We start from the raw sequence: 21636 nt of genomic DNA, 5'->3' as shown, positions 1-21636 counted from the left end.
TCAAGGACTGGTTTGTTTTTGTTGGGTTTGTTTTTTTTTTTGGCCTTTCTTTGTATTTCAAGGATTCAGCACAGTGCCTGGCACATAGTAGGTGCTGTGGGTGCCACATTCTGGCTAACATTTCAGGAACCTTAAGAATTCTACTTATCTCTTTTTTCAGGGTCTTTTCACATGACACATTACCTTGTTATTTCTAAGCTGAATTCCTTCAAGTAGTTGGTTGCATATATCCTGCAGCTTCCTCTCCCCAGTCTCCTGGCCAGCCCAGTTAGTTTTTAATTCTTTCCCTCACAGCTGTGTGTGTGTGTGTGTGTGTGTGTGTGTGTGCCCAATGACATGAGAATTCATCAGGGTGTTGTGCTCTCCAAGTGGAAACCTCCTTTATGAGGCAGGCCTGTAGCTTTTATGTAACCTAGTGTACAAAGTAGCCCAAGAGGTTATAAGTACCTTGATCGTGGTCACATAGCCAGTGTCTGTGAGCAGAACTTGAATCCAGGCCTTCCTTACTGTAACTATTGCCTCTCCAAAACTACTTATTTAAAAAAAAAGTCTCCTAAAATCTTCTGAAAAGACTATAGGAAAAGTTTCTCAATATTACTTTTAAGTAATTTAATAAATTACTTGATAACTATAACTCTTGTAGTCTAAGCACCCACCATGAGGTGTTTCCACTTTTTCTTTGGAAAACTACAGGTTGTCGGGGGTTGCCCCCCAATAGAATGCTATTGTTCGGGGTTTGAAGTGTGCGGTTTTGGAACGGGTAAGTCGACCGACCCAGGTACAGCAAGCCCACCACAGTGGACGAATTCCCAGAACTGGAGGGCATCATTAGTCATGTAGGTGGGTGGGGAACAGCAACAGAACACAACCACAAAGCCTGGAGAGGCAACAGTAAATAACAACACAACTTTCAGGATTTTCCAGGGACTTGGCACCACTCTGTGCACACTGGATAATATTAATGTATAACTTTGGCTATCCCTTAGCTGTTAAATCTTTTTTTTTTAAACCACTCAGCGATAGCTTGACATAAACCTTGCAAAAAAGTGCTTGCGGAGGCGGGGGGTGGGGGACCCAAGTGTGAGGAAGGCTGGGGGATGCAGCAAAGACGGCCTTGAAAAGAGAGAAAGAAAGGAAGGAGGGAAGAAGGGAGGGAGGGCAGGAGGGGGAAATCTCTCCCAGGGTTTCAGAGATTTGCTGGGAGGGAGGAGGTGAGTGAGAACTGCCCGAGCCAGAGGAACACAGGGAGTTGTTTGTGTGAGGGAGGAGAGAGGGGGAGGGAAGGGTGTAGGAGAGAAAGGAGAGCGCGGGAGGAGGGGAAATGGGAAAGAGGAGGGAGAGGGCTGGCCCAGAGTCAGCAGCCATATTGCGCGCACATGCACGCGCGCACACACCAGGAGAGAGGGGCGGGGCGGGGCGGGGCGCGGTTCTCACACCCCACCCCCCTCCGCCCTCCTCCAGCCTGCCTGCCTGCCCCGGCCCCAGGGAGCCGAGTCACCGGAGCAGCCGGGGTGAGAGGCGCACGAGCCCACTGACTGCGGGCGGGACGGAGGAGCCGAGAGCTGTGCTTGCACTACTCTGGTAGGACGGCTGCTGCGCTCTCCTCCCGGGCGGCGGCGGCGGCGGCGGGCTGCGGGGCGGGATGGAACCTGCGGGGCAGAGGAGACCAGACCCTGTCCTTCGCTTGGGCTTCTCACTCTTTTGGGGAAGGCACTGGCAACAGGTGTTGTTAGGGATTGGGAGCTACCCTGCTGGAGTGGAATGGATGGAACTTATGCAAAAGTACCCCCACGTCCACCCCAGGGGGGACCCGCGGGAGAGCGCCGCCTCCTCCCTGCCGCGAGGCCGCCGCCAGGTCCTCCGGAGCCCCCAGCCCTCGGGACGGCACCCAACACCCCGGGGTCGTCGAGGAACCCTCATGTAGCTCTTTTTTCTTTTTCGTAAACTCTCCAATCCCCCTACCCCCAGCGCCGGCCTGGGACCCAGGGGTCTTCATAGTACGGACTGCGCTGGACTCCCGGACAAAGTCCAGCCGCGTGCTTTTGGGGCAGAACTTCTTACATATAGACGCCACCTTCTGTTTGACCTAAATAAATTACAGGTTACATCGGATTTTTTGTGTTGCTGCCTCCCTCTCTTAATGCCTACTTTACCACCACCCCCTTTTAAAAAAAATAAGTGAGCCCTAGAAAAATGTTAATATTTATTTATATTAGTGTCATTTGTTTATGTTATTATTTTAAAATGTTATTTATTTATGTTCCCCTGCCCCTTCTTAGCTCCCTATCTTTACCGCCTTTTGGCTTTCTGTGCCCAGAAAGTGTCTGCCCGCCCCTGTCTTCTCTCCTTTCTTCATCCCCCACCCTCTTATTTTGCCTTTCCTAGGAGTCGCCTTTCCATTTTAAAAACATTGTTTCTTAAAGAATTTGTTTTGATTTCAGCCTTAGGGCAAACGTTGCTGGTTGAAGTGAAACTAAGAAAGTGACTAATCTGCCTGGAAAGTGAGACTTACTTAAAAAAATCACCCCCCCCCCCCCACCCCTGTCCTTCCCTCTTCTAGCCCTCATCCCTCCCTTGCCCTCCTCTGAACCTCCCTGGGCTTGGTTTTTTGCCTCCAGACTTGGGTCCTTGCTGCTTGGGAACCTTGACAAAGAAGCAAGCCTACACCTGTCCTTGCCTTGATCCAGGGTCCACAGAGAAAGCCGCTTTGGCACAGTTGCCCTAGAGCCTGGCACAGTTGCCCTAGAGCCAGACAAAGAGCGGGCAACAGGTTGGCACATCACCTGATTATTTTCTTTCTCTCCTTCCCCTCCCCCTTTTCCATCTTTCCTTCCTCCCTCTCCTCTTTGATTAAGTGATTCTTCCCAAGGCTCAGGAGAGATTGTCTGAGGGTACATTTGGTTTTATGGGTGTGGTTGAGTAAATGACCTTCCTTGGTGAATGAAGGCTGGGCTTTTCCTCTCCTCCTGGGTGAGGCATTAAAAAAGAAAAAAAAACCAAAACGGTGGAGTTCCTCCATAATTACTGGTCCAGTGACTCATCCTCAGTTCCCCTGTTGGGCCTGTTTTTTTAAAAACCCCAACAGTCTTGAGGCAGACTTCAGATCCCTGTGGTTTGCCTGTGGGAGGCAGAAGGCCTTCCTTCCTTTGTAAAGGGGACTTTCTTTTACTTTAGGGAAAGAAGAGAACTCTTTGCATGAAAGCTTTGTTTGGAGGGATACTAAGGAACACATCAGGAACCGAAAATGCCGAAACCAGTAAGTAATGCAGTTTTATCATTCCAGTCTTTTTGCTTTGAATGTCCAGCAGGTTCCATGCTAGAAACTTTGTGGTGTATCTATATATTTATATATTGTATATTTTAATATAATATTATACATATTATATATTGTTCTACATAATATAATATATAATGTTAATATATATTAATGAAAATGACCTTGAACTACGGGCTTGGACAAGGATCCTTGTGTAAATCCTTAGATAGGATTTTTTTTAAAGGGGGAAAGTAAAAAGACAAAAGGAGAACCTTTCTCCCTCCTTCCCCTCCTCTTCCTCTTGGGCCTTTATGTGTGGATTCTGAGAAACATCAAGGAACCAGGATTATAGTGTTTCACCTATTTAGCTCTCCACAGAGTATTCAGTCCTCAGTGAAACTTCTCATTCTGAACACAGTAGTTAGGACTGGTTTATTTGTCATAAACCTCTTTTGGACTGTTTTTCTGTCTTCTGCATTTTAAAAACTTGCATTCTTGGGCTCAAAAGCACCACAAAATCTAAATGCCTATTTTTTTTTTTTTGCTTTTGTTTTTAATGGTGAATTGAATCCATGAATTGCATGGTAGGGAGTGGGCTCTCCCCTCCTCCTGCAGGATTCAAAGTAACCAGAAGTAAGTACGAAAAGGTCTTTCAAGGGTCTGAAATGGAATCAGGCGTCTATCTTTCTCTTTGTAATTTATAAAGTCACCTTGAAGAGAAGACTTTGTCTTACAGATTGCTGTAGAATTCCAGTCCCTTTTATGGGGCCCCTGTCAAAATCATAGTAAAGTAACAAAACTTCAAGGCATCTTGGTGGTGCAGTGGATAGAGCGTCAGGGCTGGCGTCAGAAAGATTCATCATCCCGAGTTCAAATCTGGCTTCAGGTACATACTAGCAGTGTCACCCTGGGCAAGTCTCTGAACCCTGTTTGCCTCAATTTCCTCATCTGTAAAATGAGCTGGAGAAGGAAATGGAAAACCATTCCAGTATCTTTTCCAAGAAAACCCCAAATGGGGTCTCGAGGAGTCAGACAGGACAAATGACAGCAACAAAAGCAGAAGTCCCATCTCTGTAGTAGTTTAGTAATGGACTTGAATTGCAGATGGAGGCAGTACCCCAGTGGGGGGAGGGGGAGGAATTCTCCTTAAGGCTCTGATGTGTACAATGGGATGTGTTTCAGCTGTCAAGAAGTCCTTTTTTGCACCACCGTGATTGTATTGACCCCAGATATGTTGAGATCTCATTCACTTCCTTTGTCTGACAGGGCTGGCTTATCTTGGTTTTCCTGCAGAGTATTGGAATGGTTCAGATTTGTCCCTGTCTGACATGTTGTTTCTTAGCAAGGCTTATGTGCCTTACTGTGCTTTGCCACAAGGGGTAGTTTAATCAGTAGTATGAACTGTACTAGAAAACTGGAGACCAGATCATGATTTCCCCCAAAAAGCAACTTTTTTTTTTAATGGATAAATTAGTTCATTTTTGAAACACAATGGAGAAAATATGCTTTGTTTTTTTCAAGTACCATATGAGATACATGGGGATTTAAGCTTTGGTTTTGAAAACTTTTTTTTTTTTTGAGTTAGAGTTTCTTGCAGGGCTGAAATTTTATTCTGTTACAGTTTCTCTGGAAAGTCCAACATTAATACAGCTAACATTGCTCAGTTCATAGGAGCATAGGTTACATGTTGAACAGAATCTTCCAACTCATATGAGGGTAGCATAGTGGATAACATGCTGGGCCTAGAGTTAGGAAGATTTGAGTTCAAATATGGCCTTAGATACTTAGCTGTATGACTCTGGGCGAGGCACTTAACAAAGGTTAAGTGCCTTGCCCAGGGTCAAAATGAGGATACTAATAGCAACCTGTCTTGCAGGATTGTTGTGGGAACCAAAAGAGATGATATTTGTTACGAAGAACTTAGTGGGCACTATATAAATGCTTATTCCTCCCCCTTTCCATTGTCTATTAAAAAAGAACAAGTGGTCCACTTTTCTCACCTTTCATTTCTGATGTCCAACATCAGTCAGTCTGCTTAGATTGCCCTAGAACAGTTACTTCTGCTATGACTTAGTAGCTGTCAGAAAGCTGATGCCTTTGATATAATTCCCTACTGAGAACACATCTGGGAAAACATTGTGCAAAGGAGAGATGATTACTTCTAAAATAGAAGATTTTTATTGTGATTTTATTTGGGGAAGGAGGGGATCTCTGAGAAAGCAAGATGAACAAAAGTAAAGCCATTGGAACAGGGCAGAGATTCTAGCAAGAACTTTGTCGTGCATATCCAGGATGGTAGATCTTTTCCAAACTCTAATCATTTCCCCATTTTTTTCCATAACAGTATTTACCTTTTTTTCTTTGTATGGCAGGCATGGTTTCACTCCAGTTTCCTTTATGCAGGGATTCTTAATGTTTTTTGTGTGTCATGGATTTGGGCAGTCTGGAGAATGAATATTCCTATTGGGGATGAATATTCCTATCTCTGAATAATGTTTTCAAATGCATAAAATGAAATACATGGGATTACAAAGGAAACCAATTATATTGAAACGCAGTCACCATAATATCTACTAAAATTATAGACAGTTGTGAATGTCTCTTGGATTGGTGGAGTTTTTCTCTACGTAATCCATACTAGTAAGCAGGCAGCTCACTCTCAGTGATCAGAATTGAACATTCTGCTGGTGGTGAAGAGAGTTCTTGGTGTCTCTGTTCTCCCTCTCTTCTCATCCTCACCCTCTGTACACCATTGCTCACCCAACACACACACACACACACACACACACACACACACACTCAAATTTATTTTATAACCTTGTCTTATAGCAGAAAAATCCATGAAGGCCTCATATTGGAAACCTTGCCTTAGAGATTGCTTTGATGGGTCATAAAATAGAAGACAATTTATTTTTTCCTGAAAATTAAACAGACTCACTAGTTTTGTCATGTATTTTTTTAAACAAAATGCATTATTGATGCTTTAAAAAAAATAGATATTGCTTCCCAATGACTCCTCCCCACCACCATAAAACTTTCTCGTACCAGTCAATGAAAGTATAGACAAACAAAATTAGCCACCATGTTGGCCATGTCTGACAATTTACACCTCATTCTAAACAGATAATCCATTCTTCTGACAAAGGGCTATGTTAATTCTTGTACCCTAAGGGCCAAAAGAATTTACCATTCTGTGGATTATCTTGTCATCAGGGTAGATTTTTTTTTCTTCCTATATTCAGGTTAGTATTACTATACTCAAGAGACTGGTGTCGCATCTCTTTATAACTGTCCTTCTCAGACGTCTTTGGTCTGAAGATGACCGATGTAGACCACGTATTTTGTATATGCATCCGTCCACTTGCCATGGTGAAGAAAAATTAGTCTCAGGGTTTTTCCTTGGGTAAACAGGAATTGTGTGATGATTTTTAGTGTAGATTAGGATCTGCACTGAAGTACATAAAACACCCACATTTTTGAGTGACTTTTATTGGAACCATTTTCATAGGTAACCTGAAAGACCCTTGGGGTCCCTAATGGGTGGTGAATGATCTTGCTTTACCTAATTTACTGCCATATATGTCTAATAAATATTAAATTGGAAGTGTATCAGGTAGTCCTTATGCAGCAAAGAGCTAACAATACCTCTCATTTCTATTTGATTTAGGTTTCCTTTGCTAGCTATGAATTTTGGTTTTGTTGTAGTTTGCTTATGATATTGATAGGATGGAGGCTGCGGCAAAGAAATTTTCATATAAGAATAGTTACATTTGAATGGTTTAGATTTGAGCTGTCAACCGGACCTTATAACTGTTCTTTTTCAACTTAACAGCCGAAGCTGTCTCTTTAATCGGAGTGCCTTGCCTGTATGTCCACGTCACTTACACTCATTTAAACAGTGGAGTTAGATTCATTTTTGTTTCCTGACAATTCCAGTCTCCTGAGAGAGTCAGGCCCCACTTTAAGGACAATGGAAGTTAAATCAACTAGGATTGGAAGAACCTTGATGTTGTCCCAGTCAGGTATACATTATTTTTGTTGAAATTAAGATCTGGGAGCCACAGAAATAGCAAAAAGCATTGTCATGGAATGAATGAAACAGGTCAGGGCAGTGTGTTTTCATCAGCCATCATAACTTTTCTGAGTTCCAATAATAGTACTTTCAGTACACAATCTGCCGTTTGTTCCTCTGTGATCGTGGGAAGTCCCAAACTGCCTTATTTATAAAAACACAATTTCTTTGCTGCCTTCCAGGTTAGGCTGACCTGTTTTCTTCCCTCCCTCTCTATTCGTTGTGGGGGTCATATATTTTCAAGACTTTGTGGGGTACGAACAAAAACTATTGTAGCCAACCTCTGGGGGTATTATCTTCACAGCCTGAAGATTTGAGGGACTAAAGGTTTTTTATTTTTCTAAATCGTCCAGGTAGGAAAAACTTAAAAGTGAGTTAGCTCTAAAAGGCATGAAGAGATGGCTCTTTGCTTTTCAGTTTTGAAGTGTTAAGCTTGCCTTTGAGATTTTCTAACCAACACCAGTTTCTTTTTCTTTTGAGTAATTACAGAATTCATTCAATCATTGAATTTCAAAGCCAGAAGATTATCTAATCCAACTCATTCATTTTTGCAAATGAGACCCAAGAGAGAAAAAATTGATTTATCCAAGGTCACATAGCAAGCTTTTGGCAAAACTGGACCTAAAATTGAAGTCTTGATTCTTTATCACCTAATTGCTGGTTATTTTAATCAGGTTCAGTTACAATGACAATTGTTAGACGTTAGAATCCAAGCAATTTAGATTACTTTGTCTCTCTGGTACTGGCTGGATACTTCTGACAGCCTTTTTTTTTTTTCCTATAAATGATAATATAAAATAGATGTGTGTATTTAGTTATGACTAATTTGGAGCTTAATAGGTGTTATGTCTGTTGATTTCTTTTTTTTATTCTTTCTCCTAAATTACTTTGGAAGAAATGCAGGATTTCTTTCCTTACCACTGGGTGGGGAGTGAGATGGTCAAAAGTGTGCCCCTTTGGGCTTAGAGTTAAGAAAGTATTGACCATTAATCACATTAGAATCAGCCTGGGCTTGGGGGGTGGGGTGAGTCAGGAAAACCTAGCTTCAAATTCAGCCTGTGACCATAGCTTCGTGACCCTGGGTGGACAATGCTAGGATTTATCTGCTAAATTATAGACAGCTGCAAATCTCTTGGGTCTTAGTGCTGTGAAGAAGAGCCTGGAATTCCTATGTGAGGCATAGGAAAGAGATAATTTCATAATCTATCCCTTTCATAAGTTTCCTTCACTTATTCCCTTTTTCTCCCTTTCCTCCTCCCCCTGTAATTGGACATTCTGCTATTGGTGAAGAGATCCTTTGCATTTAGTCTCTGTTCTCTCTCACCTCTGATCTCCAGCATTCTGCGCCACCCCCTCCCCACCCCAACACACACACATACTTAAACTTATTTTAGAACCTTATCTTACAAAAGAAAAACTGCCAAAACAAATGAATGCAGTGATTACATTTTAAAGTATGTGCACCATCTTCATCTGTAATCTACCTACCACCTCTCTCCATTGGGTAGTAGAGAAGTGAATTTTATCATTAATTTTCTGGAACCAAGATTTGATGCGACTGCCTATGGTCTAAATTCTTAGGTCTTTTGGTATTTTCACTTACGTTATCATAGTCATTTATGTTCCTTTTTCCCCTAGTTCTGCTTTTGCTTTCAATTCATGCAGGTCTTTCCATGTTTCTTTGAGTTCCTCATATTTATCATTTCTTATGGTACAATAATTTTCCCTTACATTCACTTACCACAGTTGGTTCAGCCGTTCTCCAATCCATGGGCACTCATTTCATTTTTGTTTATTTTTAAAATTTCATTTTATTTTATTTGTAGCTGTAAGCATTATGGCTCCAAATATTTTTGTTACACAGGGGATCTTCCTTTCTGTCATCTACCTCTCTAGGATGTAAGGCTGGTAGTGAGATCGCTGGATCAAAGGGTGTGAACAGCTAAATTGACCTCTTGTGGTAACCAAACTGAATTGCCTTAGTATGAGAATAGACTCTTGTACCTCTATCGGATTCTAGGACTGTTCCCAAAACCATCCGTTCACGAGATGTGAACTTACAGGCCATGGGGTACTTTCATGGTCCCTCTCTTGAAACTGAAGGGCACAATGGAATATTGTGAATGTCATTATTGGTATTTGAACATAAAATTAAATGGAGTTTGGAGGGGAAGGAAGATAGAAGAGTAGATCTCAAGCCAAAGCCAAGACCAGTTAAGACCTATAAGAAAAGTATGCCCTGATTTGAAATTCTCTCTCCAGGGAATCAAGTTTTGCACGGCTCAAGTTTTGGTGCTCATTGGGGAAGAAGAGGCTGGAAATTCCACATGAGGCATAGGAAAGACATAATCTCATAATTTTTCTCTTTCGTAACTTTCCTTCCCCCATTCCCTTTCTTTCTCCTTTTCCTCCTCCCTTTTTAAGCCTCACCACTACTTTTAGCTTTTTCCCCTAAATAGCCCTATGTAGGTGATTAATTGGTTGCAGTGATACTTTCAAATTCAGTTCATAAACTGAGTAGTCTGCTTAAAATTAAATGTCTTTATTTGCTTTATCTGGCCTATCAGTCAGTCAGTCAGTCAGTATTCATTTATTAAGTGCCTACCATAGGCCAGGCACTCGGCTTAAACCCTGGATGTACAAAGAGGCAAAAGACAATCCCTGCCCTCCAGGAGCTCATGATCTAATGGAAGAAACCACAAGCAAACAAATATATACAAACTGGATAAATACAGGATAAATAGGAAATGATTAAGGAATAAATAGGAAATGATTAAGTGAAAGAAGGCACTAGAATTAGGAGGAGTTAGAAAAGGTTTTCTGTAGAAGATGGAGTTTTAGTTGGGTCATAAAGAAAGCCAGGGAAGGCAGTAGGAGATGAGGAAGGAGAATATATTTCGGGCATTGGGGATCCCTTTTCTACTGATTTCTAGTTTTCTAAGAATAATCACTAAGCTCGTTTTTGCCTATAGCACATACATATTAAATAAATAGAGGAAACTAACTGAAAAAAATGATGACTGCTTTTTATAATTACTAGAATGTAATCTATTTGTGGGCAGGGAGTTTCATTTTTGTATTTGAGTGCCTGGCACATAGGTGCTTAATAGAAATGCTTTCAAATTGCCTGTTGAGATAGATTTTCTCCTTCTCAGTCGATATGAACTGTCTACTTAGCTAAAGAGAGAAATTTTCATTCCAGACTTTTGTGGGCATCCTCTTCCCAACCCCAAATTCCACAGAGATTTCAAATCAAGAACCTAAAAATAACACTTTGATCCCTGTGCATCATTAATACTTTTCTCAAAATGTATGTGTAAAGGTTCATTTAATATTGAGAATGATTTAATAATTTATTTTTAAGATGTAGGAAAACTTTCAAAATATTTATCCGCTGTAATGGAGAAGAATATTGCTCTACTACTTCTAGCTATCTGTTTTCAAGTTATCTTTGTTCTGAAGGTGGTCTCTGTTTCAAAAATAAAACTTTACAGTTGATTTCTTAAAGATTTTTTAAAAGCATTTTAGAATAAAGGGATGTAAATATAGAATAATGTGAGTCTGAAGCCTGTTGTGGGGAGATTATGAAACCTAAATGCTTTGTCCTTTATGAACATAAAGAGGGAGATTTTAAAAGTTGGGTTTGCATCGTTGTTGTACTGCATTTTTTTTTCCTTTTTTTTTTAAGGCAATTGGGGTTAAGTGACTTGCCCAGGGTCACACAGCTAGAAAGTGTCAAGTGTTTGGTTAGAGGCTGGATTTGAACTCAGGTACTCCTGACTTAAGGGCCGGTGCTCTATCTACTGCGCCACCTAGCTGCCCCTGTCCTGTATTTTAATGGAAATATATTTCGTTTTTCTGACACTCTAAACAGGCTCCAAAAAGTTTAGTTCCTTTGAGCATGAGAGTGCCTGTAATTCATTGGAATCAAGGGGAAATTTTTCCTATTTTGGGAAATGTTGAATGTTCTTCTTTACTTTGTAATTTTGGATAATGTAACATCATTGCCTCTCATTCCACATTACCTCACTCCCCAATATAGGGAACTTGGTAACCAGACTGTAAAGTATTTAGAAAAATTCTAATTTCCTGAGAGCCTGAAGCACATTGCATTCTAGAAGTCTATTTTAAATCATTAGGTGAAAGATAATTGTTGTTTTAAACTTTACAAATTACTTTACAATATTAAACTATTACTGTACAAAATTATGATATTTACAAATAACTTTACAAGTTACTGAGGAAAGCAGTGTGGGGAGGAGCAGTCTTCAAAAATTAGTGCCTTTTTTTACATTACAGAATACATTTCTGATTAAGCAAGCCATACTTGCAACAAATATTAAAAAAGAGAGAACAAAACAATTCAGCAAATCAAGCAAATGAATAACAAAATAATTATACTTCATCATATTTTCCAGTAGTGCCCTTAAAGTTTTCCTGCTATCTAACCTATTCATTTTCCTTCAGAGAAATCACTGAAGTAAAATTTAAAAGTTTTTTTAAAGAATCTATTAATTACTATTATAAAAAGTAACTATATCATTCTTATAAGTGTGACCTGGGAACCATTAGCAGAGCCCTGGGAGAAAATTGCTCTGTGCCCTGGTCTTTATTACTGTTGATATTTATAACCCACTAGTATATTCTGTGATTTCTAATAAGAGTTAATAATTTATTTAGGAAAAAAGAAAACAGATTTCCCCATTGATAGTCCGTCGGAAACTCTTATCAAAAGCAATGACTTTCTTTTTCAGTTTTAATAAAATTGTTTTATGGAAGCAAATGGAGAATGGGATAGAAAATAGATTGGTGCCCAGGGGATTTTTGCTTTTTGCATGGTCATACATATTTTAAAAATTGATATAGATATACACACATACATATATGTACACACATGTGCATATACATATATGTGTGTGTATGTATATGAGACTGCTTCTTTGTGCTAAAGTAAAACCACCTACTCTGGGTAATTCTTTACTTCTCAAACCTGGGGGAGGCCAGAACTATCAGATTAAGGAATGAATTGGGCTTTTAGTTGCTACCTCCAGTAATCTTAAGTATCTGGCTTTGTCATTTAAGATAAGGGATTTGTCCTGAAATATTTTTGCCCCTTAATAACAAAGGAAAGAATAAGGTTCTTTTAAATTTTATTCCCTCCCTCCCCGTGTTCTTCCTGAGTTTCAGTTACATGTTAATTCTTTTTTGTCTGGTCTTGTGCATTTTTGTGAAAAAATTCTTCCCTCTAGGTGTTAGGCTAGTGTATATAGAATCAGAGATTTAAAGATGGAAGAGACCAAGATCATCTAGTCCAGTCCTTTACCCCTTCATTTTATAGTTGAGGAAACTGAGGCCCAGAGACAGTAACTTACTCTCAAGGTCATCCAGGTAACAAAGTGACTGAGGTAGGATTTGAACCCAGGCCTTTGGAATCCAAATCTAGTGTTCTTTCCACAGACTCCACACTGTTCCTCCTACGTGATTAGATAAATGAAATAAAAGCAACATCTACTAAACTGATTTGACCACAAAGCACTTTGGGGCCTGAAGTATACTGACCGAATTTAGAGATAAAGGTTGGTCTGAGGATGTGGAATGAGTACCCCAGATGTTCTAGAGGAGCTAGAGAAATTTTGGGGAAAAAGGAGAGGAATTAAACCTATTTTTGCAACCTCATCTCTCTCCTAATTCCCCCATGTTTCCCTCTCCTCTCTCCTCTCTTTATACCCTCTCCATCTACCTTTCCCTTCCCCGTCTCTCCTTTCTGTCTTCTCTCCCTTCCTCTCTTCCATTCTCCTGCCCTCTCTTTTCCTTTCCCTAAGTTAAGTGTTCTTATAACATGACTCTGATAGACTGCAGAATCATGTTAGCCTTGCTAGAGAAGAAGGGTAACAGTGCACTAACTCACATTCAGCTTCTGATGAATTATATGACTTATGAGTTTATTTATTTATTACTTTTTTTCCCCTTTGGCTTGGTCCATTGGAAAAAGCACTAGACTTGAAATAAGAATGGTCTAATCTCAGCACGTTATTAAAACAGTCTAGGCCTCCATTTCCTCATCTGAATGGGATGGAGGGTGAGGTGAGATAGGTAGTAGTCAGAATTCTGTTGAATTCACCAGCCAAACATTTGTTATCGTTTTTTTAAAAGAATGGATTTCTCCTCTTAATTTGCCTGAATAATTTTCAGTACTATTTCCCATCTTCTAAGATGTCAGAAATCCTCTTCAGTTTGGGAAAGGGAAAGGTTAGGTAGAGAATAGAGTGAGAGAAGAGGGGAAAGGCAAAAAGAGGAATATAATAAAAGTAAAAAAAAGGAATATAAGTAATTAAAGAAAAAAAGTAAAAAATATAAATAGTAAAAATTAAAAAAGAGGAATATAATAAAAGAAGACTATAACAAAAGTTTAAAAAGGGGACTATAAATAACAATTTTTAAAAGGAATATAAGTAATAAAAGTTAAAGATTATAAGTAACAAAAATTTTTAAAAAGGGATATAAGTAATAAAAGTTAAAAAAGAGGAATATAAGTAATAAAAGTTTAAAAAGGGGAATATAAATAATAAAAATAGTAGAAAAAAACTGAGGAGATAAAGAGGGAGAATTGAACTGTTGAGAGAAATCAGTAATGCCCTGTTGCCCTTCGGATAAAATTGCAACTCTTCTATTTGGCATTCAAAGCCAAATGTTCACAATGTAACTCCACCCTGTCTTTCCAGGCTGATTACATGTCATTCCCCTTCATTTGTCTTTGCTGGGACCAAACTGACCTGCAGGGCTGTATTCCCTGTAGACATTCCAAATTCCACTTCTGTGCCTAGTGCTTCCCAACTGTAAAATGGGGTTCATAATTGTACCTCCTCTCAGGGTTATTGTGAGGATCACTTAGCACAGTGCCTGGCTTATAGTAAATATTTAATAAATGCTTTCATCTTGCTTGATTGATTGTCTCACAAGAAGACAGGTAGGATTTGAGTGGAAGTAGTGAATTGGAGACTGGAGTGATGAGGAAGAGGAAAGGAGGGAGAGATGAACTGAATGGGAAAGGTTAGTTAAAATGGCAGGAGAAGTGAAATGAAGACATAAGAAGATAAGTAAGAGAAACAGTGGAAGAGGCAGGGAGCGTGAGGAGGGCACATGTGAATAAATATGTGATTGACAGTAATAGAAGGGTAGTAATAAAAGGCCTAGACAGAAACTCAGCTCCGCCATTACTTAGCTAATTATGTGACTTTGGACAAAACCGCTCAACTTCTGGGCCTCAGTTCTATTGTGTTTAAGATTAAGAGGTTGGACTGCATGATTTCCAAAGAGGCTCTCAATTCTAAAATGCTTTTCTGTAGTTCTGTGATACTAAGAGTGGTTTGGTCATTTGAAAACAGATTGAAGAGGGGTAGGTGAGGGAGAATAATACTTTGGGCAGCAAAATGACTACCTTTTTCTAATAGAAAGAGAAGGAAAATAAGAGAGGTAAGTGGGAGAAATGAACAGGTTAAAAAGAGGAGCAAATTCTCAAACTAGGAATATGGAGAATAGGAGAAAGAATGGGTGTGCCTAGAATAGGAGAGATGGTGAGTATTAACTACAGATGTTATTTTTTTAAAGCTCTCCTTTTGGCAGAGGGAATTAGGGCTGAGAAACCTATCTCAGAGCCATCTTTATAAATGTAGCAAAATTTATAAAATAAGAGGTTGGAAAGACTCATTAATATGTGCAAGTGCTTATAAAAATAAGTTAAAATTGTTTTTCTCTGTTGATCCTTCCAAAAATTGATAAAAGTGAGATTGGAAAATGTCATCTATGAATTTTTTTTTTTTAATGGAAAAGTCAAACTTCATCTCCTCACCTTGGTTAAGATAAGTAAATTAAAAACACACACACATAACTTTTATAAACTAGACTTCTGCCCTGACCTTTGTCTAACTATTGATTCATTCAGCTACTATCTTGGTATCATGATTGTTATTTCAGATATTGTCAACAATTTCCCTTTCCTATGAAGAGGTCTTGGTATGATCATTCCTTATCACTTATTTATTATAAGATGACATTTCAGTATATGATTCCCTGTCTCAGTCCAAACAGTCTTGACTATATTTTATTAGGAGGAAGTGCCTACAAATGCTTCTGGCTTTTCTCAGTATTCTTTCCTTAAGAACAAAGGATCTTTTGTGATGCAGTGTTGCTTGCTAATCCCAGATCTTTTCTGAGGCACCACTTTTATAAATTTTGTCATCTAGGAGCTGCTATAAGGGGAGGTTTTGTTGGTGCAGAGATTATATTTCAAACAAGGGGGACTCCTTGATAGAGATGGTTTGAGTATCTTGTGTCCCATTTGCTAAGATATTTGTACAGTGACAGATTTCTGGCATATGTTAAAAGAAAGCAATTTGTACCTTCCCGGCATTTGAGTAATTTACCGGTGAAATCTTCTCAGACTTGGTACCGTCCATGTAAAATTAAATGTTTGGCCTCTTGTATAATCTGTATGTAGACACATAACTTATTAAATCCCTAACCTCAGATGGTTTATAGTCATATTGGAGGGAGAGGGTTGGTAATTGTGGGTGACAAGGGAAGGGGGAGGGGGGAGGAATCTCTTGTTGTGCTATTTCGGATGCAGTCCCCATTGTCTTAAAGTGTGTATTTATGTTTACATATATATCTGTATATATGATGGTATGAGAGGTTAAGATTGAGAGCTGGCTTCTGAGTCAGGAAGACCTGAGCTCAAATCCTGTGTCTGACACATCCTGGGTGAGTTATTATTCCCTCAAAGTTTCCATTTCTTGGGTCATCTTATCACCTGCCACCCCTGCCTGTACCAACAACCTGTAATGGAACTTTCCCTGGGGCCAATTGATTGGGGAGTTCGAACTTACCTGACTATCTAGCTAACCTTAGACCTTAGATGTGCTCTAAGGCTGTATCCATATACCTTATCCATCCAAGATGGCTATCTTAGAACCTCTTGTCATACGCCCTATACATCCTTCTGCCCCCCTTCCACCTCTTGCTCTAGGCACGGTAGTAATCAAATCAATACTACTTTTGCTTTTGTAAAGTTCCATGGCTACCCTCTAGCTCCACTTACCATTCCTGTGAATTCCCCAAACAAAAACTCCTTTCCTTGGTCACCATTCCCCTAAATGTGCTCTCTATTAGATTGCAAGCCCTTTGAGGGCAGGGATTACCTCATTTTCACATTTGTTTGCCACCTAGCACGGGGCCTGGCACATAGTTTAAGAAATATTTATTTATTCACCAGTGAAATCACAGGTTCAGACCCTTCCCAGAAAATGTCCTCTGCAAATATTTTGTGGGATGAAAAATAGTTAAAATGTAGGAAAGTAGTTTTGTGTTTGGTTCTGAAACCAGGGTTTAGACATGTTTGGGGTAGAGCACAGTTTTTGGTCAGTATTATTTGTCAGGCCATTTGCCACAAACTTATTTCTTAGATATCACAATTTGGGGAAATTCATTTAGACAGCTTACGGTATTATTTTGTCAATTATTATACCATTACCTTGTAACAAAAGCCAGATTTAAGTTTCTTGTAAATGTATACCTTATAAGGAAATTCAAATTTATTCTTTGTGGGGTTTTGTTTTTTAAAGAAAAAAAATTATTTAACACCTTCTTACCTCTGATCCTTTCAAATCCTTGTACATAGTCATACCACTCCAGATACTTTTTTTTTTCCACACATTTTTTCTCTGACTTCTTCTGGAGAGGTGGCTGTGGTACAGGAAAACAGTGGGAAAAGCCATTATACTTCAAATGGATTCAGAGTCTGAAGACCTGGGTTCAAATCCTGACTGTCGCTGCCTGTATGACTCTGGTCAAGTCATTGCATTGTGCTCACAGTTACTGTTATCTTTCAAAGTTGTTTGTCTTTGCAGTGTTATTGTATAAATTATTCTCCTAGCTCAGCTCACTTCACTCTATATCAATTCATCTTCTCAGGTTTCTCTGAAACCATCCCTTTTATCATTTCTTATGGCACAGTAGTATTCCATTACATTCATATAATTTGTTTAGCCATTCCCAATTGATGGGCACCCCCTTCATCTCCAGTTCTTTGCCACTCCAAAAAGAATTAGTATAAATATTTTTGTACGTGAGAGTCCTTTTCTTTTTTAAAATTTCTTTGGGATATCTCTGGGTCAAAAAATAACTTTTTGAGCATAACTCCAAATTGCTTTCCAGAATGGCTGCCCAGTTCATAGCTCCATCTAGTACATCAGTATGCCTATTCCTCCTCCAATAAGTGTCAGTTTTTCCAATACTGAATGCCTAAAGTAGAAACTCCGAGTCCCCTTACATATTTATTAAACACCTACTTTAGGACCAGCATGGTACTGAATACCATGGGAAACACAAGAGGGATAGGCACCAGTGTCCTGATTTTCAATAAATTTTATAATCTACCTTTAGACCAACATAGAAGAAATAGCAAGGGAAAGTCAACCAGTGAGAGGACACATTTGTGGAGTGGTAGAAAGAACGAAGGATTCAGAGGCAGCAGACCTAAGTTCAAATCCTGGCTTACTTTGCTTACTTTGTGAATATGGGAAAGTAAATTATTTAAATTTCTCTGGGTCTCATTTTCCTCACTTAAAAAAGAAGGGGCTAAAACAGATGCCTTTTAAGGGCCCTTCCAGCTCTAAATCTAGGATCCTAAGTGAAAAATGAAATAACAATTTGGGTTCATTGACCCATCCTTGTTGACTTTCTCTGGCTGTTCTTGTAGGCTCGTCTTACCTCTTCTCAGTCCGTAACAAATGTTTTCAGTCAACAGGGACTGTAGTTTCTACCACTTTTGTATGTGCTCACCCAAAGAGTAGAGGGGAAAAAGGATTATGTAACCAAATTCCTTTCCATAGAAGTTGGAAAATAATTGTTTTTAGTGAGATTCTAGAATGTATAAGCTGGTTTTCATTGGTTTTTGTTTATAAATGGAAAAACAGAGTTTCAGCAGAGACAAAGCTTTAAATGTTACGTTTCTGAATATCCTAGAAGAGGTTGCACTGCCATTTGTAAAAATGCACTCTGCTTGATATCATATTGCTAGCCTTCTTCAGGGGGGTAGAGGCAAGAGGGAAGAAGAAAACTTGGAACTCGATGTTTTTAAAAAATGAATGTTAATGGGAAACAACAATTAGAAAAACATGGGAAGACTTGTATGAAATAAAGAAGAGTGAAATGAGCAGAACCAAGAGAACATTGTATACAGTAACAGCAATATTGTTCAAAGAACAACTGAACAACCAAACTAGTCTGAATAGGTATAAATACTCAAATCAGCTCCATAGGACCTATGAAGGAAGATGTTATCCACTTCCGGAGAAACAGTTTGGAACTTAAAATGTAACAAAAAAAATTAAAATTTTAAAATTAATGTTAGCCTTTTTACATGTATTTGGGAAATATTTAATGTAATAAATAAAAATATATTTTAAAAAATTTACTTGGCACAGTAATATAGCATGTGTATATTCATAGTATAGAATTATGGTTGCCTTTGGCCTAAGAGTTAAATTCAGGAACATGTTTTTGAGTTAATTTTTATAATATTTGATTAATCCATTGACATTTGAGGAATGCCCTGCTTGTATTTTTGGGGGGAGAAGGGATGTCCTCATTTTTTTTTTTATTAATATGGAGTATTAAAAATCTCTCTGGTACCCTGCAAGGGAAATTGGCAAATCTGAGCAATAGAGGAAGACTGGATTAGGCAGGGGAGATCTTGGTGCATATAGAAACTAGAATGTACCCTCTACTTGCTAAAATCACTAAGTGCCTTACTGGGAATCAGTAGGTCAATCCGAAAAAGAATCTATTAAGCATCTACCCAGGGGCAGACCTGACTGGGCTGAACCATGCCATTGCCTCAAGCATCCTTGAAGCTATGGAAATTTAAGGGATTTTTTTTCTCCCCTTGAAATTTGTCCTTAAAGAGTATCAGTTATTCCTGTGGTTTCCTGCTCTAGTAGGTCCTGGGGTGTGATAGCAATCTCCTTGGGGCCATGCTTATGTGACTCTGGGGCTGGGTATTGGTTTGACCACCTACCTATGTACTTGTCTGCCATTCCTTCCCCACCCCATCAGTGCAATCTCCAGTTTGGAATGGAATGACTTAGAGATGTAGTTAGGTCTTGTCATTCCTGGGTGCTCTTTATTACTTTGTGACCTTTAGACTCTGTGACCTCTAAGGTGAGGACTAGCACCCTTTTTAAAAAAACTCACAAGCTAGAAGTGAACATCCCTAAGTGACAGGACTTTAAAAAACACCAACAAACATATAAATACATAGTTCTCCTGGTTCTGTTTGCTTCACTCAGAATCAGTTTGTACAAATCTTTCTAGATTTCTCTGGGGCTATTTTTTTTAAAAATTTCTTCCCAATCACTTCCCAAAAATCTCTTATTTTTCTTTAATTTATTTTTTGTTATATTTTAAGTTCCAAACTGCCTCCCTCCTTCCGCACCTCATTTAACACAGATACATACACACACACATATACACATGTACACATATACATATATGCACCACACGTTGTTGATTTAATTAGTAAACATTTATTAAGTACCTCCTATGTGCCGAGCACTGCGCTAAATTTTGTGAGGGCATTGAAAGAAAACAAGTTAATGGATTTATTCAACTAATTAAATAAAACACTTCTTCAAAAAAACTTGGGCTTAGTATTTTTGTAGAAATTCCCTGTAGTCATTTAGCTAAGCAAATTATGTTTTTGGACAAATTGCATAAGCTTACAGTCTTATTTTGGGTTTTGAAAAGGTTAAAATTCTGAGGTTCTCCAATCCTTGTGTTTTTAATAGAAAGATAGAAGAATAAAGACTTCCTGGTTGTACTTAAAAAAAAAACTCACCACATCTTTGAAAGGTAAAACCATCTAGAATTTCCTTTTAAAGAAGAAAAAAAGTTCTCTCTCAGGCCTCACTGCTATACTTGCCACGCACATTGCTTCACCGAGGCCTTTCTGAAATGGTTTAAGATTTAAGGGCGATGAATGAACTGTCTTTGTCGTTTTCTGTATGCTCAGTGCATTCATAGCTCAGTGCCTGGCACCTGGTAGGTGCTTCCTAAATGTTTATTGTTTGATCGATTGGTCTTATATCTTGACTTCTTCTTTCCCTAATACCACAAATAGGAAATGAGCTAGAGAGCCTCATGTTTCTTGATTTAGACTTCTCATTCTTTTTTTTTTTTAATTTTTTTTTTTTTAGGCAGTTGGGGTTAGATGACTTGCGTGGGGTCACACAGCTAGTAAGTGTCAAGTGTTTGGTCTGAGGCCAGCTTTGAACTCAGGTCCTCCTGACTCCAGGGCAGGTGCTCTATCCACTACGCCATCTAGTTGCCCCTAGACTTCTCATTCTTAAATGGTCATTTGTGGACCCAGGCTTTGAGACTTAACAGAGAAAATGCCCCATTTGTGATGAGTAGTGAGGTTTACTAAATGTAGCTTTAACTTCCTGTGTTTTGGAATAGCCTGGGGTGTTGGTTAAGTTAAATTATCTCAGGCCTGACTTTCACTTTGTATTTTTGGGACTCCATAATTTTCAAATCACATACCTAAATTCACATCTGAAAAGAGCTTAAGCCTAAGGGGCCTGAGTTATATAGGACTCAGGTAAAACTGAATAAAACTGATTACTCAGCCACTTGGTGGGGTAAAGGGAAAGGGTCCTTGGAAGATTATAGTTAATGTATTTATTTGTTTTCCTTTTAGTATAGGTTTCTACTCCTACTAGATAATGTGACACTGTTTATAGAAAGACAGTTTAATGATGTTTATTTTTTTCACTGTTTCCCATGTTAGGTTGTACATTCTACATAGGTTTTTCTGTTGATCTTAGACATCAAATCTGACGTTCTTCATCCATTGGTACACAGGTCCCTGTGTCCTTTCTCTCAGCCTACAGCCAGAGCCACACCTAAGAATCTTTTCACAGTTCAACAACCGATGGTTATCAGCAGCAATATAATTGAAGATTATATGTCATTAACAACAAAGAAAATGACTCTGAGTTTACTTTTCAGGATAGGTCTGGAATTTTTGTATGGTGTGTAAGTGTTTAGATTAAAGTAACCTTGAGCATTTCTTGGGAAAGCAGCCACAGTGGCCTGTATCTTTAAAAATTAAGAAAGAAAAAAATTGCAAGGTTTGACCTCAAACTGTATCTCTTTACAGCTTAAAGTAGAATCTGAAGAACTTTTTTAAAAGTTAGGTGCGGGTGTGTGTGTGTGTGTGTGTGTGTGTGTGTGTGTGTGTGTGTGTGTG

The 21636-nt window shown here is 39.0% G+C and overlaps 1 protein-coding gene across 2 annotated transcripts in view; it reads left to right on the top strand.

Annotated features, from left to right (window-relative positions):
- Window positions 1-1480: 1480 nt before the first annotated feature.
- The window catches only part of LOC114031458 (ezrin), a 71686-nt gene continuing 51530 nt past the window's right edge, over window positions 1481-21636 (top strand). Inside the window, exons 1-3 of one of the 2 annotated variants that reach the window (XM_027846524.1) lie at window positions 1487-1581; window positions 2619-2770; window positions 3175-3256. In XM_027846524.1, coding sequence (XP_027702325.1) covers window positions 3245-3256 — 12 coding nt within the window. In that variant the 5' untranslated portion in view covers window positions 1487-1581; window positions 2619-2770; window positions 3175-3244. Of the gene's footprint in view, window positions 1582-2618; window positions 2771-3174; window positions 3257-21636 lie in introns of both variants that reach the window. The other variant, XM_027846523.1, reaches the window with a different exon arrangement.

Source organism: Vombatus ursinus, unplaced genomic scaffold (genome assembly GCF_900497805.2).
Source record: "Vombatus ursinus unplaced genomic scaffold, bare-nosed wombat genome assembly UNPS02015175.1, whole genome shotgun sequence".
NCBI classification, from domain to species: Eukaryota; Metazoa; Chordata; class Mammalia; order Diprotodontia; family Vombatidae; genus Vombatus; species Vombatus ursinus.
Note: the sequence above shows the minus strand (reverse complement) of the source record. Positions and strands in the feature narration are given on the sequence as shown.